Here is a 17,541-nt window from a genome sequence, read left to right as displayed (position 1 = left end):
TGCTCTCTACGAATTGTCTTTGCCTGAAGTTATGAAATGAAGATCTTGCTTTTCGGAAGGGCAGCAATATCTTCACATTCACGCAATCACGCTTTGCGCGTTCGCTATTGCAATATTCATTTCGTATTTCTCAAAGCAAATGCATGGACTTAAATTGTTTATTTTGCATTTGCTTGCAGTTCGCGTTGTTGTGTCTCATAGAAAATGAGAACTTCACTTCCGGAATTGCCACAATCGTGTTCCGGCTTTTGTGTTTTGGCTAAACACTAGTCGTTTCTTTCTCGTTCTCGGATCATATCTTTAAGACAGCTATTTTATTTGTCACTGTGGATGTGTTCTTTTATGGTAGATGTATGCTGTGTAGTAGCGTTCAATACTATAGAAATTTACACGCATGTTTCATTTTCTCATTATTAGAAAGTCGCTTGTTTTCACATCATAACACACACCTTTCCATGTTTGGGTAATTTTTTGTTAAAAGCCAAGTGTTGCTGTTGCATAGGTATGAACGACTGTTCAAAGTTTATTTTGATAATTTTAAGCGTCGACTAAACAGGAAAAAACCTGTCATCTTATGGTCGATGTTTACTGGGCAATTGCAGAGAGAATCTCCTTTCTCTTTACCTCAGTTCATTTCGAGCGCAAAAAATAAAACTAATTTTCAAATCAAAAATAATAGATGTTTCTTTTTTCTATTCTTGTCCTGAAAGGTTGATTTGTTTTCAAATTTGTCCAACATCATAAAACGTTGAAACGTCGAATAGCCTACTCATCCATGGATTACTGCTTGGCCAGTTGATTTGTTTCTGATGTGTCATTAAGTCGCCTCACCCGTGGATCGTATTACCAAATGGAAAATCGACTACTCGGTAATCCTGCCATCATGCATTCATTAAACATCTTCCGACGTTGCACAAACGTTGAATGAAGTCAATTTGGCAGCTTAGCATTCCGTTTCTATTTAAACGCACCATTGGCAGTAGGATTACGTTGAGCAAACAAGTTAGTGAAGCTTTCTTCAGTCTAGGACAGAAATTAAGAGTAATGGAGCTTAGATATGTTTTTCATTCGTTGGTAAAAAGTTGATGTTAAAATTAGTCTTTTACTTTGTCATTTGTGCAATCCGTCAGAAGATATATTTTATTGATCATTTGTGCAGTTTGCCAGCATTTGATGAATGCAAAATAGCAGTACCATTTGTGCAGTTTGTTAATAAATTTTCGTGTAACCCATCATGGCTTGTTTGATTTAGTTCTATGGATGTGTGAGTGTTTGCTTGGCCGCAAGATTGAATGGTCCTTCTTGTAGCGTTTTTCTTTCTTTCTGAAATTGGGTGACAAACAAAACCTGGAGATATAAAATCCAAACTCATGCATCCCATGACCTCCGTTGTTCTTCCATTATCAGTTTTATACTTTTTCAATGGGATCATTCATGCTTGCACACATTATTAGCTTGTTCAGTATGCACTTGGAAAAGAAATTTCGCTGCAAAGCTTTGTTTGAAGACTTTGTAGGTAGTGCAGAATATTTATCTTAATTTTGTGCGGTTGTTTTTTTTATTGCCTGATGGCAATGTGGAATTTCATATTGTTGTCCTTGTGCTTGAATGCCAGTTTTTATACTGTCTTACTTTCTTTTCGTTTCTTTCTGTGCAAACCTTCAGCTATATCAATCTACTAATGGTTTTGTTCAACTATAATTTAGAAGTACAGTATTATATTTTTAGTCCAGTTCTGCAAACTGCAAGGTTGGCATTTTGGTTTCCCGAAACCCAATTGCTTTGTCCTTGGCAGCCTGGCAAAAAACAAGTTATTTTGCGTTGAAAGGATGTAAAAATGAAAGGTTATTGTTTTCTGGGAAGCGGTTTTGCCTTCAGACTGTGCACATACTTCCTGAATTCGAACGTTAAAGCGATGTCGATGCTTCTTCCATTAGGATTAGACAGATGGTGGTGTGTTGTCAGCTGAAGTTATTTTTATTGCGCCATTTTGCTGCTCGAGGTTATTTGCTCTGAAACGCTTGCCTGCAAAAGTACCTCGTCAGCTAATTTGCCACTTCATTTGTTCAGTTTTTGACCTGTTTTGCGAAGTTTTTTAGATTTACTTTTGTAAAAATATTGAGATGTCATAACATGTTGACATTTATTATCTGATTCACCTTTCACTAACTTAACCACCGGTTGCTGTTTTGCATTTATTCAATTTAAGCTTTTGTATAAATCAGTTCTTGAAAAATTTATTTCATTGTTTTGTGCGTATTTCACTGAACCAGATAGGATATGCGTAATAAAAAGTGGCTTAATAGTAAATCACACGATAGAATACATGTTAATGACACCGATTTCTTAACTCTACCTGATCGAAAACCAGTTGTCACTGAAGTCATCTGGAGTTTGCATAGCGAAGAAGTGTCTTTCTTAGAAAAAGCTCCATCATTAGTTATCTTATGCTGATGTTGTCAACATAAGCAAGCTGGTGTATTCAAATCCACGCATCGGAAAACGTTTTTCTTTCATTCATTATTCAAACTGGTTGTTGAAATCAGGCTTTTATCTGTGATCGCTGTGAGATAGGCTTGGTTGAGTTATGTCTATGGCAAGCAGACAGGTGTGCAAATTCTATCTGTGCCAACGCACATAGGAAGGGTGCGTTTGAAAAACATGTTTTGTGTTGTGGAATTGTTACTTGTTTTGCTAATTACGTAACCAGCTACAGTAGGTAGTAGTGATGTACAAAGACTTCATAGCACTAGCACTAACATCATTTTCCTCTATAGTGCTTGACATGAGGCCGTGTTTGTCACTGTTGCTGCGATTTCACAGTTATCTTAAAATCTCACCTTGAGCCTAAGTTCACCTACTTCAGTGTATAAATTTGTGTTTATTTGAGAAAAGGAAAAGGGTTAGGAGTTCAACCCACAAAATTTGAATTTCACGTCGCTCGTGTGTGCTCTGAAAGGGTCTGCTACTATTCGGTGAGTCCGATTCGGTGAGTTCCTAACCTCTAACCCCTAACCCTAAAACGGCAATGATAATTAGGCTACGGTATCCAATAATTTAAAAAAAAAATTTGAAAAAATCCCCCGTTAAGGGATCGGACTCACCGAATCGGACTCACCGAAACGGGCCATTCCGGCTCTCAAAGGCATCGATGTTATCATGCACTGCACACTTTTGTTGGTAATTGGATTGCGCTATTTGATCATTGTCGCCTCACCTGGCGTTGCTTGTCTACAAATATATCAGCATTTTTTGGCAGTTGTCAGCGAAAGCTTAGTGTAGATGGATGGTTATTAATGTTTGTTTGGATGCGAAACGTGCATAAAACAAAAACGTACAGTGTGCATCCAATGAGAGAGTGCGAAAGACCGTAGCCCTAAGAAGGCGTAGCAGGTCGTCGAGTCTGCGCTCTCTCATGGAATATACTTCTAGAAGAATTTAGTCCGAATGCAAATGTTAATGTATTTATTTATATCGCATCGACTAACTCTTGTTGGAGCATTATTTGTAATACTCTGTGTCCGATCGTTGGAGTCTGCTCTTTGCCTTAGAACTGATAGTTGATCTCAGTGTACCGACAGTTGATTGGGGAGGCAGTTAAGTTTTTTTTTTCGTTTTCGTAAAGTTCAGCATTTTGATATGGATGTGAAAAAAGTTGCTAGATTGGATAAAAGCTATTTGCTGCTTGATATTGTGCCTGGGAACAGTAAAGACACTTAATGACAAGCCAAAATAAGGAGAGCAGCTGACTTGAAGACTAGTATGTCCCTTCGCTTCTTCCTGTTGTCTGTTGTATCGCAGCTGTGATCGTAGTGCACTGTAGCCTATGTCGTCGCAATGAGCGCAAAATAAAACATGAATATTATTACCTACGGCAGTGGTTTTTAACCAGGGTTTGATCGAACCCTTGGAGTTTAACGAAGCTGTTTCAGGGGTTCGGCGCGAACGTCCTCTAAAACATTAACACACGCCTACTGAATGGTATATCAGCGAATATTTTTGGAAAATATTGTCCAGCCGAAACTTGATTGCGGCTTACGTGATGGTAAATAAACATCTGTGTGTTTGACAATAAAAATGTGTTTGAATGGTAAAAATGTAATAACTTAGAAGCAGAAGAGCAAATGAGTGCTTTTCAGAGGAAATTGCAGTTGTGGTGGCAGCGATTGGCAATAACAACTTCGCTAACTTTCCACGTCTGGACGAGGACTATAACTATTATCTGGACTATTAAATAGTTCCGATACAATAATTAAGGGCGAAGTTGCAGTATTTACTGAGCATTTGCAAAAGTTGCAAAATTTATTTCAAAACTACTTTCTTGAACAAACGCAATACTCAGCATGGATATTAACCATTTGCTTATGATAGTAGGCTACAACGGCAGATATTAACAGTCCATACTTGGATGACATTATCGAGCTTCAAGAAAGCGAGATGTAAAAATGAAACTTCAACACAACAAATCTTCAAGCGTTTTGGTGCCAACAAATGGAAAATTATCCTGTTATTACAAAAGTTGCTCATTGAAGTTCTCATGCCACTCGTAACCACTTATTTATGCGAGCATGCGTTTTCTATTCTGGTGGATGTTAAAGCAAAAAAAAAAAACGAAACCGGCTTGCATGCGAAAATGACATGAGGATTGCTGTTTTCGAGATAAAGCCTCGAATCTCACTATTGGTCACAGAAAAACAACAAAATAAGACTCATTGATACATTAATGTATTACAATTAAATGTGGTAGATTTTTGTTTTTGTGACTCAGCGAAAATTTGGGGTTCAGCGAAAGCTGCAGATTAGCGTAAGGGTTCGGCAGGTTAGTAACGGTTAAGAACTACTAACCTACGGTATACCACATGTCGAATTGTGTGCAAAGATACATTAGGAAAATATCAGAAAACTTTTTATTTCAAGTTGAAACCGACCCATAGCATTTTTAAGAACATTTTTCAATAATTTCAGCTCAGTTCAGCTGGCCATAGCCCTATGAGGGGGCGTAGGCATTTTTCTTCAGAGCAATGCGCTGTTTACAATCATGATAGAAACCAAGGGCTATAGTCGAAGGGGCGCCACTACGTAATCGTTGACATGCCTTTAAGTGTCTTGCCAAATATACACAACACCCACATGCTCTTGAGCGGTGTCGAATCGGCGCCCTTATGAACGTCGAAGCAAGGCTCCCACAACTCGGCTATGCAGCCGACAGCAACAATTCAGCTCCTCACAACCAAAAAAAGTCGACAGTACTTTACTTTTTGTGTGCTGTGATGCAGTATACAAATAGAAAATACAAATCGGTCATCTCATGATAATCCTAGAAACATCAATCTGGACCGCACCAATGGAATCATGGTTGCATAAAATGTGCTTGACAAAATAATGTCGCAATGTTTGCAGTGATACAACATCAATAGCCGTTTGCCTATTCACCCTAAACTAGTCATGCTCTTTTGTCTGTGGTTTAATGGGCTGTTGTATTTAGTTTTATTATGCTTAAGTTTATCGCGCTGTAAACGATCTTTGTTGAACAGTGATTCACAGTAAGACGGACAAATTTGTTCATGTTACATTGCCTGAGGCAAGAAACTTGTTCAATGTGTTTAAAGTTTTGGAATTTCCCTGTAGTTTACATTTTTCAGGTGCTGTATTTGCTCAATGTCGTTTCCAAGAGATACAGTGTTTACTGTTTATGTCATCGTGATAAGGTGTCACATCAGTGCAGCATGTAAATTATTTGCCAACTATCAAATCAATTTTTGTTCTTTGTGTGTGTCGCTAATAATGAAATATTATACTATTTTAATTTTGTACTTAAACTTGTTTGGTACAAAATGTTAGTACCAGCTGCAATAAGCGATACAACAACGCGTTAGTGAACGGGAAAAGATAGAAAGTTTTGGAAGGGTTTCAAACGTACATGAGTAGTTTTTTAGTTGGTAAGGTACACATCTGTTGCTAACCTGACCGCAAGACGCGCAAATTGCCTATGTCTATTGAACGTTTGGCTCTATCGTTTTTGATCATTCATTACTCCAAAGAGGCCGCCTGTGATGCAACATTCATCAACTGGCGTAAGGTCATCAATTCAAACTATTTCTTCATCGCACGTCGTTTTGCGGTAAGCTGTTTACACTTGGTCAACACACGTTGTCAAACTCAATGGTTTTTTTTGTGGCTGTGTGGTAAAATACGTCAACACTGACATGAGGAGAAAAGTCATTTGCCTTTTTTTGTTTGACTTTCTGGGATCTTTTGGTTGCTGTGACTTATGAGTCGACTTCCAGCCGAGCTAGGAACCCGATTTGTTTTTGCCAGGACAGGCTTTTGCAGTTCTGCTTTTTGTACACTGTGAAAGTTAATGCGAAGTAGGTGTTTGGTGACCATTCACGAGTTATTTGAAAAAGGGACATGTCGCAGAGATACAGATTGTCATCACCAGCATAAGTTGTCGATTTTACATCGTTTCAATGTCTCAAGAATTGACAAGATAATTTAAAATTTGTAAAAATGCAACTTTTGTTGACAGGACCCTATGGAAACAGTAAATTTTGGAAGAGTTAGTGATATTGCGAAACTAGATCAGACTTGATGTAAACTGTTAGATCCGATTGTATGAAAGGCAAGGTTATTGATTTTCCACCAGCTTTAATTACGTTTCGTCTCATTAGAGTAAATTCATTTCGATTTTGTCAAGAATGACAGGCTTCTCACAAATGAGTATGAAATGTTAAATTGAGCGTCCTGCACAACCTTGCCTTGTCCTGTAGTTTACCGTTTATTCTATATTGATTTGATGAAAAGCCAACGTGAAACTGTACGGTGATGTGGATATTTATGTGTTGGTTTTCTAGCTAGCATGGGTATCCTTGTAATTCGTTTTTGCTATCGTACGACGATCAGTTATAAACTATAGCACGAATCCTGTTTGTTGAAGCCGAGGCGCCATATGATTATGGAGATCCTGGCTTCAGTCATGACAGGCTTGAAATTACTGTACAGTAGCATATTGTCAAACGTAAAGTGGTGCGAAGGTGGGAACTTGCGGAGTTTTGCAAATTGAATGTTCTAGCTCTAAAGGCAACGTCATAAAGACGAAAGCTCATTTTATGTCTTTTGGCGCTCTAGCTTTTGCATATTGGTCAGGTCATAGTTTGATCGTTTGGGAATCAAGACTCAGGGACAGATTATTAGCTTCGAAAAGCAAGCGCACGGCTTTGCTATGAATCAGTTTCGAAACATGTAGTCGCATAAGATTTATTTTTTCTTAAACTGTGGTTAAAGCTGAACTGACACGAACGTTATAACCATCATGGCGATGCCTCTGATCTACAGAGTGACTTGAATTGTCTGACATTCTGTTTCGTTTGCGTAGGATATGGCCGATAATTGTTCTCACTTAATGTCCTGAAAAGAATGTTGGCATATATTGATTTTATCGTCAGATTGTCACCGCAGGATCCTAAACTGTCTTCGTGATCTCATTGCTTTCTCAGCGTGTTAAACATGTTTTTGCACTAATTTGACGTGGATTTAACGTTACTATGCAGTCACAACAAAGAGTTGGTCATACATTTCATGCACTTTCCTTTTTTCAAGACTTCTTTTTTGTCTTGGACATTGGCACATGTCAAACGTAACCTAACCATACAACCATATACATTATACAACACATTTTTTGTTTGCACAACTTTACATATCCAGTTGCTTGTGCAGCACTTGGCTGTAAAATGTTTTTTGTTTTTTTGATGATCTCAATGTTTGTTTTGTTTTGGTTGCTTACACTCGGGTCGAAATGTTTATGTATTGGCCATCAATGTTTTAAATATTGATTAGATAGTGAATCGTTAAGTTGAAGGTCGTGTCTCTCAACCTTAGTTATGGTACAGTGTCTACTGTCTTAATTTTATGAATAAGTATGCATGGATTTATAAATGTAGAGAGCAACTGAAGTTGTAGTTTTTTTTTGTTTGTCGTATCCAGGCTTACACCTGGTGGTTGAAGATTTAGATTGAGTGGACGGGAAGGCAAGGAAGCCAATCTTCATATCCACCTTCAGGCATGCCTTTAAGTGTTCTGCCAAAGACACAGCCGCATGCTCTTGAGCGGTGTCGAACCGGCGCCCTTTTGATTGTCGCTCCAGGGCTCTCACCACTCCGAAATGGCCCGTTTCGGTGAGTCCGATCCTTTAACGGGGGATTTTTTCAAATTTTTTTTTTAAATTATTGGGTACCGTAGCTTAATTATCATTGCCGTTTTAGGGTTAGGGGTTAGAGGTTAGGAATTCACCGAATCGAACTTACCGAATCGGACTCACCGAATAGTAGCAGACCCCACCACTCGGCTATGCAGCCAACTTGTTGTAGTGTTGGATGCATTATTGATTGTTCACCGATTAAGCTAATCTGCTGATAAACCAGTTTATTTTGCGGATTAACTTGTTTCGGATGTTCTATTCCACCCCTAAATCTCTCGCAAACTAATTTTGGTTATCTGATCAGATGGTTTGTTGTATTGGTGAATGACCAATGTTGGTACATCCAAACCTAAAAGTTTAGTTGCTCTCAACATCCACAATTTAAACTATCGGTCACGACTCCATTTGGAATTGCATAAACGTTTCCTGCATTTTTCGGAGATTTAAAAAAATGTACTTTGTTATCCTGTTTACCATATTAAACCGATGTATCAATAATCGGAAAGTATTCGAAAATCTGTTGTTTTGTGAAGTTTTGTGTTTTGTCCATACTCAAAGAGAGCTTTATTTTCATCTGCGCTGTCACTTTGAAAATATCCATAATTTGTTGCTGCAAAGTTGCTGAACCGAATCCACTCCACTCCGAAACTTTCGTAAAAAATGAAATTCTGAACCATTTCATTTTTTTACAAATTGGGCGAATTCCGGCTCCACTCTACTGTCAAGTAGCCGGCATTGTTAGTAGATTATGGAATAGAAATGTTGTGCAACTTGTGTATCACAATGTATACTAGTGGCAGATTTTATTAAATGTAGCCATCAGCTTGAAATGAGACGCTGGGTCACTCACTTTTCAAACTTAATTGCGATTTTACACTGGTAACTGCGCAAAGTAGCCATGTTTCACTTTTTGAAAATCACTGATATAGAATGTTGCATTTCCATTACTGTTGTTCTTGTTAACTTACTTGTAATAGTTGATTTACATGATACTGACATGTTATCTCCGGCCATGGTATTAAAAGAATTTTTTCTTACTTTGGGTACTGTTATTAAGATGATTAGTCGATCATATTTAAAACTGTTACTTTGGTTTGCTGTGCAGTGAATACTACGATTGTAATCCATAGTCTTTAGTGGATCACTCTACCTTAATTGCTACAGATTCTGTTGAACATGCTTTATAAATAAAAATGGTTTAATAACAGAGTTTAGCCTTTGATTCTTCCAGTATTGTAATTTGTAACTTTCGTAAACTGTCATATACATACTCTTTGATCATTATTGAGAAATAGTTTCAAGGCACATCAGTGGTGCTGTACATTCCACAAGACGTTAGTCACCGTTTGAAGGAAGCAGAAACAAAAATCAAATGGCTATGTTTCAGCAAAGTTTAAGCTTACGCATGGATGGCTTACGCATACGACTGTCAAGACAATAAAGCGCTTTGTTTTGATGTACTGGCGTCATCAGCGCGGTGCACACTCGGCCTTGTGTTGAATGCCACAAAGCATACTACAAAAAAAATTCTCAGTCACTCAGAGCTATAGGTGTTCAAGATGCATTTGTAATTGTGGTTGCTTTCTGGTAGCTTACTTGGCGCTTGTATCTTCAAGTCTTAATGCATCCATCAATCTTGTTGTGTGTGACCTTAGAGTCTTTCGGTGAAGTATATTGGAGGCTGGTTACAAACAAGTCTTGTATTACCACAATATCAGATTATTACTGTATAGAGAGGCACGCGAGATGATTGCCATGTTAGAGAGAATTCGAAATTTTAAACAATATGATACACCCTTGTCGTTACGCTGTACTTGCAGATTCTTATAGGTTTTAAAAGTGGTCTTTAAAATTTAACGTCACATTAAAACTTGCAACACGAATTAAAACGAAGGCTGTGATTTCACAACTGCACTAAAGTGTTTGGCTTTGCCTGAAGCTTTGTTTAATTATGTTGCTGTGTTGACATGTGAAGAATGTTTTGCTTTCATCGTATCTACAGAAAGTTTTCAAACATTAAGGATTAATTCAGATGTTTTTCTCATTGTATATTTATATATAATATTTTGTCATAATCGCTTTTCAGTCAGATCGACTTAATTAAAATGTTAATGTGAACTTTTCCATAAATTGACAAAAAATCTTTTTAAACTTCCTATTTTTGCGGAATGGCCCGTTTCGGTGAGTCCGATCCCTTAACGGGGGATTTTTTCAATTTTTTTTTTAAATTATTGGGTACCGTAGCCTAATTATCATTGCCGTTTTAGGGTTAGGGGTTAGAGGTTAGGAACTCATTGAATCGGACTCACCGAATCGGACTCACCGAATAGTAGCAGACCCCTATTTTTGAGAGAAAAATTTCAAGAAAAAATTCTCATTGTGTAATTTTGCTGTTTTTTATTTTCAAGTTATGATGCCGCAAAAGTTTTGTCATCTGGCAATAGCTTCATCACTCTCTAACAAGAATGAAATGTATGACATTTTTGTAGCTTTTTTTCGTTTGAACATAAACATGAAAACTTTATAGAAATGTAGACGCTTTTATCGAAACTGTAGTGATATGCAAGTGCACTAGTGCAGTTTGTGTTACCAACATAGCTAGAGATTTAAATTAGTTTCATAGAAGACAAAAGCAATATTTTGCGTTGCGCTGTTAGTTGGTTTCGTTTCTGATAGATAGTCAGTCAACCGGTTTTCGTTCTGTTGTCTGAAGCTCACCCAGTCACCGTGTTGTTGTTTGCAGTTTTCTCCATTGAAGCTCTTTATATATACCATTCAAAGCGGTACAACAGCTGGTGTCTACCTGCTGAGCGGTGTGACAACTCGAAAAACCCATTCTTGTTGTTCAGATTTCTGACGTGAATTGGTTCATTGATTTAGCTTTAGCATGCGTTTATTGAAAAGTCGAAGACTTAAGCATATTTTCAACAGCTGTTTTTACTGCCAATGCATAGCGGCAATCCACCTGCATTCATAACGAAGCTACCACAGGTACGGTTTAGAGATTGAACCAGCGTATTTTTAAGCGTTTGGGTACATTGTGAAGTTTTCCAATGTACTTACAGATTAGAACGGCAATTTTCTTGTTTTTGCTTGTCATTTTTATGCACCCACTTCTTGCGGTTTGAAATTATAAATGTTCTGACAAATCGAGGTCAAAAGAAAGTTTAAGACTTTTATCAACAACTGATTAGTAAGATAAAGTGTAAAAATTGCACAGCTTATTGAGTGCATATTATATTATTTCATGCTAGTGTTTTTGTTGTGTTGTTTGACAGTTGCAGCTTTTCTAGGTTTCAATTTGATCTTTGTTACTTATTGATTGTTTTGTCATTGATTGTCAGGATCGGATGGCAAAACCAGTGTAGGAAGGTATTTTTTATAGTTTCGACAAATTCAAATAATAACCTAGCAAGACTGTTTGTGCAGTATAGTGCAGAGTTACGTTTATGCTGATAGAATATTTTACAAATTTGTGGAGTATGTTGATTTGTATTTTTTGTGGTGACCCATTATTTGCCAAAGTTCACCGACGCTGAAAGTTTGTTATTTTCTGACCGATAATAACCTGATTTGACTGGTTTTGATACGCTTGACCGAACTCCTTATTTGTTCTTACAAATAGGTCAGGCAGGTCATTCGCAGTTGGTGTGATTGCGACATTCTATTTGTTTTGTTGTGTTACCAAGTCATCACTCTTTCCAGACGTTGAATCAACGTAAAAAACGACTGATTTGTTGTCTGGGTTAGACAGTTTGTTAGTTTATTTGAAGCAAGAAGACAGTGTCAACATTATTGCAAGAAGCAGATCTTTTAATTATTTTTGTCCAAATTTGCTGGTGATTTCATTGCATTACGTCGAACGGTGAGCCAAAACAAGAATCCGTAAATTGCGTAATAGTGACTGGTCTGCTGTGGTAAAGCGGATAGTCCAAAACAAACTTGAATTAAACAACTATTATATTACCAAAAATGAGATCTTTGGATAAACTTTATGGCATGACTTTACCCATACTCCAAGGCGTCACAAAATAATCTTTCTACTGTTGTTTAATGGTAAGAATAAACATTTGCTCTTTTTATTGTTTGTAAACCAGTTAAGAAAAAAGTAGTTGAATTTTTAACCCTTTTCTGACCATTAAACTTTTGTTTTCAATATCTCTGTCTTCCTTGAGCTTTTTGCAAATGTTACATGCGATTCTCAGCAGTAAGCACGCTTCGTGTATCTCGATCGGTTGTTAGTCATGGTTGTGCCACACAATTAACCAGCCACAAAATTCACTTGAAGCACGACACCCGGGCGCCACATCCTGTCATTAGCTTTGCACATGCCATGATGATAGACTCGCGGATTTTAGCCTTACCTTGTGTTTATTCAATTTTCTAATCTTGAAAACAGAGGTGTGCTAAACACTTTAAATTTTTTTTTTCATTGTTTTGATACAGTCTGTTATTTTCTTATTAGACGCAATATGGTTATTTTTTTTTCTGTAATCATGTTAAGTCTATCCCCAAATTTAGATTCATGTTAGTTTCTCCAACGATAAAGAGTAAAAAAGAAAGAACTCTTTATGAGTGTTTTCACCTAATATTGTTGACACCCATATCACACTTTAAACCGATGATATTCTCAAGTTTTCATACCACATACGTTGAAACTGCGTAAAATGATTGTTCTCTTCATGGCGCAATTATAAATATCTTCTACAGAATCTGTTTTTATCCGAACGACCTTGCTTGAACGGTTGACGTCACCAACTACCTATCCAAGCGTGTCGATATTTCTTCGCCGTCATAACAATCATATTTGATACAGTTTTGTTAACACGAACCACTTTTGTTTGTTGTGGACCGTCACACAAGGTTAAACGGTCTCACAAGCTAATTGTTTAAATGGAAATTCGGTTTTGCTAAGGAGGTTAAATTATGTGAAGTAATTAAGTTTTTTTTTTCAGTTTGCGAATTAGTTCTTAATTTACGCATTGATTCAAGTCTGCATACATTGAATCAATGCTTAAAAGAACTACTTTACTGGTTGGAATAGCTAGTTTGCAGAAGATCACACCCTCCGCTCATGACGCATTGGCATATTTTCCTTTCACTGTTGCAATCACAACCGATCGTTTTCTTGTCACCTTTCAACCACGTTGTGAATGCGGTTAAACTTGATGTATTCCATTGAAACTAAAACCTATAAAAGCTATTCTGAAATCGACAACATATAATTGTAATCATGAAATGTAATTATGGCGAACAGTCTCATTCTAAGATGTGATGTGACGTTCTTCCAATACAAGCGTCAGTACAAAGCTGGTGTCCACTATGTCGGCGGTCAGAACGTAGTTAGGATGAGCGGAAGCACTGTAGTGACAAGTCCCAGACGCCGAAACATGTCCTTGTTCTTTCCACAGGCGACTACCAACTACCAATATGCTTATGTGATTGTACTTCAGTCCACCTTGATAATGACTATTGAAGAGAAAAGTTGATTTTAGCAGAAGTGGGTACAATAATTGTGTGGCAGTAAGTTATGATGTTGTACCGTATTATGCGTGTTACAAAACTATGTGACATGAACATGTGCAACTTATAATGACGCGTTTGCTCGCAAGTAACTTTACTCGGTTGATTGTGGCGTTGAATTACACTTTCACAAAATGCAATGTTGTGCTATGCTCACAACACTGTTTTGTTTTTCCCGTCTTTCTGTATTTATGTTCACATCTTCAAACACGTTGTTCACACGAAAAATGTAATAAGTTTCTTGCTCGTTATTAATCCGGCTTGATTCATCTTGCTCAGCGGTGGAAGAAAAGGTGAATAAAGTTTGCTTCTTCTTATCCATTATCTTTCGCCACTGCATTTCTTGCCAAATAACTTGTTTGCGGTGCAAAATGTCTAATTTGTGAACCAGTATTGACACAAATTACGACTTTCTAATTGTTTGTTGTGCATAGTTTTATGACACAGAAAGAGGTCTAACCTGCTGTGAATCCGAGTATTTTTTGAAGGACCCTCAAACCAAGGGTCTCAAACTCAAATTGCTCTGAGGGCCAAATGAACACTTGTAAATTAACCCGAGGGCTGCAATAATTAGAAGTCAATAAATAAAATAACACGGTTAAAATGCAATAAATAACGTAGTAACACACCAAGAACGTTAGATCGCAAGAAAAAGTAGTAAAAACAAAGAGATGGAAAAACACTGTGCGAACGCAATTAAAGAAACATAAACGAAAAAGAAAAAACAAAAAAGAACGCAAACGAAAGGACAGACCTTAAGAGTAAAAATCTAGCAATCAACTTTTAAAAGCGCGGAAAAAAAACGAAACCATTGACCTGACTTCAGCAAATATTGGGAAACAGAAACCCCAGGATTAAGGTTTTTAAGGTATAGAGCTATGGTTATGGGGGTTGCGGGACTGAATTAGAAATCTCAGGATTAAGAATTCAATCCCGCAACCCCCCTTCCCTAGAAACAGTAGCTTTGAGAGAGACGAAGTGTTAAAAAAAGCTCCTAAATGCGTCATTGTAACTTTCTCAGTAATTGCGATGAAAAGAAGGCACTCTCTATTTTCTCTCTCTCAATGATTGAATTTGAATAGGCCAGTTTGTGTTGTCGATTACGTGCGTAGCTGGAATTTTAGATTTTATTGTCATTTCAGACTGCTTTAAGTATGTAACAAACAAAATTTAAGTAACAACAAATGAAATATAGGCTTGCAGTTTTCTGTGAATTGTGCCAAATTTTTAGTTTGGTATAGGTGATCGCGGCTTGTATTACATAGTATCATGTTATTTTACAGTGTCACTTGCAGGTGATTTAAATATATGAGTGTTGACAAAATAACGATAAACGTAGGACTAGTGACAGGAAAATAAACACTGTACCAAAATGGTTGTTGTTCAATGTGCGCCACTGGGGATGTGTAGTGTAGTGGATTTTGTCGGATATGCTCGTTGTTCAACTGTTCTTTAGTTTTATTAAATCAACTTTGCTCCGATAATAGTCAGCCAGGCTTTTTTCATCTAGAGACATTTTCTTATAATAAATCATAGACCAACAGAAATTTTCTATGACTTCTTGAGGTTAGCAACTTAGCATGTTGTTTTAAAAAAGCAAGCACTTCGTTCAATTGTGTTGGAAAGAAAAATTATAAACATACAGAAAGAATTGTGAGGTTTCTTTGCTTTTACTTGTCTTTGTGATGGTAGAGCAGACCATTGTTTGAATGGAAATAGAAAGTTTCCCTTACGCCTGCAGGCACAGGCTTTGATTAACACCATTCGTACCAAGTTATGTATCCTTGCAGCTCCATAATCGACATATTTTCAACAAATATGTTTTAATTTGTCAGGCATTTAGTTACATCATTTAAAGCTTAAAGCACTTTTGACTAGCGTGGGTTGTTAAAATGTCGAAAAATAACAGTTATCATATATAATTGTTTAGGATTAAAATTATGCTAATATGTAACTATTCTTGATTTCTAAATTTGAAATGCGTACACTCAAAACGTGTTACCGCCGAAAAAAAAATTTATGCAAATTTTGCAGGCTTTTAGGGAATTTTGATGACGTGTTGCCAATTATAAATAACTATAAAAATTTGATCATTAAACGCTTGGTTGACGTAAATTAAAAATGAACCATAGAATTGGTGATGAAACTTAGCATTTTGTCATGACGTCAGGTTGGGTGTGTTAAAATTATCAAGTCAATATTTAACAAATTGAAATAAAATGGCTTAGTTGGGTGTGCGCACGTGAAGTAATTTTTTACCTATTTTGCAATTTACTGTATTTGATCTGTTACATCAACATCACAATATGATCTGGTTATATTATACTTTAAACTAGCTGCTTGGAGAACAGGCATTCAAGGCTTCATTTAATTTTTCAGAATTTGTTATTTTTGATCATAGGGCATTACAAGAGAGGTTTGACCTTTCAAAGGTCATGAGGCAAACTTTGTGTAAAGTGGGGTTCCTATACCCAGTCAGCTAGACAAGATGACTTTTTGAAAGCAGGGGATTGATGTTGAATGGTTATAGTTGCATGGCACCTCAAAAGACAATTTTCCTACTTTGTAAGATAGTTTTTTACGCAAGTGCGCATAGATATGATCATAGTGTCATTGCTTCTAACATTATTTTGCACAGCTTTTTGCATCATCTTATGTTTGTGTAGGTTGAAAGACAGGATTCTTTAAGTGATAAGATTCAGACTGTGCTGGGAGATATGGGAAAAATACACAACGTCATAGGAAAGGACCCCAACGTGTGGTTGGGTACGTCCCGTGTTCCCACTGTGAACAAGACTTACAATTCAGATTCTGGTGCTACTAACAGAAGAAATGAAGGTAACTGCTTTGGTTTACCAAGTTTCTACATTTTACTGAACAAATAAAATCACACTAAATATTAAATGATATAATAAAAATTATTTGAGTTTGTTTCAGGGTTGTAGTGGGTAGCTTCCCGGGTAGGCTAGGCTTTTTATGAAAACCCATTTTTAAAACGATGTGGTTAGATCTACAAAACTACGGTTGTTAGATGAGAAATTCTGCTCCAATTTGAGAAAACCTCAAAACTGTTCAAGAAAAATAAACTTATGGCGGAACAAAGCTTTTTCTCAATACTTTCAAAAGTGTTATTTCCAACAACTAATCAAATAAATACTGCAAAGTTTGGGTGTTTATCAGGATTGTAATCTGTTCTAGCATTAGTTTTGTTTCAACTATTGCTAGAAAAAGAAGAAAAAACTGATCACATTCTTGTTTCATTTAGCAGGCTTAGCAACCAGCAACTCACTACATGCCATAGGAGCATGATTTTTACATGAATGCATAAATTTTTAAACCAATGAACAAATTTTGCAAAGAAAAATTTTTATGGCTATTTTTACGTGATAAAACCCATGTTTGGTCATAAAACCCGAGTCTTTTTACCAAAAACCCGTTTTTGCCCATAAAAACCCGGCCGGGCTGGGTTTTATTAAAAAAAACATTTTTTTACAACCCTGGTTTGTTTATGGGGGTCTTTATCAATCACAACCATGATGTAAATTATGTTTCAATAAATAGCGGATAATATTAAAAAGAAAGATTAAAAATGAAAGGCAACACCAAGCACAGTGCCTTCAGACTGTGGGAAGGGGGTAATTATTTCATACGCTTTGCATTAGATTATTTAACAAATTGAAATAAAATGGGAGGGAGTACCAGCAGGGAGTACAAAAAAGATCTGTACATGTGTTTTATTGATTATTCGAAAGCTTTTGATGTTATCCAACATAACATTCTTTGGAGTAGTCTGAGAGACATGGGAACGCCAATGCACCTGC

General features: G+C 36.8%; 1 protein-coding gene across 1 annotated transcript in view; it reads left to right on the top strand.

The window, feature by feature from the left end:
- The window catches only part of LOC145783046 (uncharacterized), a 52,008-nt gene that overhangs the window by 9,530 nt on the left and 24,937 nt on the right, over positions 1 to 17,541 (top strand). Inside the window, exon 5 of the mRNA XM_082594813.1 lies at positions 16,387 to 16,558. Within this exon, the coding sequence (XP_082450939.1) occupies positions 16,387 to 16,558 (172 nt within the window). The remainder of the gene's footprint in view (positions 1 to 16,386; positions 16,559 to 17,541) is intronic.

Source organism: Aplidium turbinatum, chromosome 14 (assembly GCF_918807975.1).
Source record: "Aplidium turbinatum chromosome 14, kaAplTurb1.1, whole genome shotgun sequence".
In the NCBI taxonomy this organism is placed as follows: Eukaryota; Metazoa; Chordata; class Ascidiacea; order Aplousobranchia; family Polyclinidae; genus Aplidium; species Aplidium turbinatum.
The sequence above is the reverse complement of the archived record's forward strand: the minus strand, read 5'-3'. Positions and strand labels throughout refer to the sequence as shown.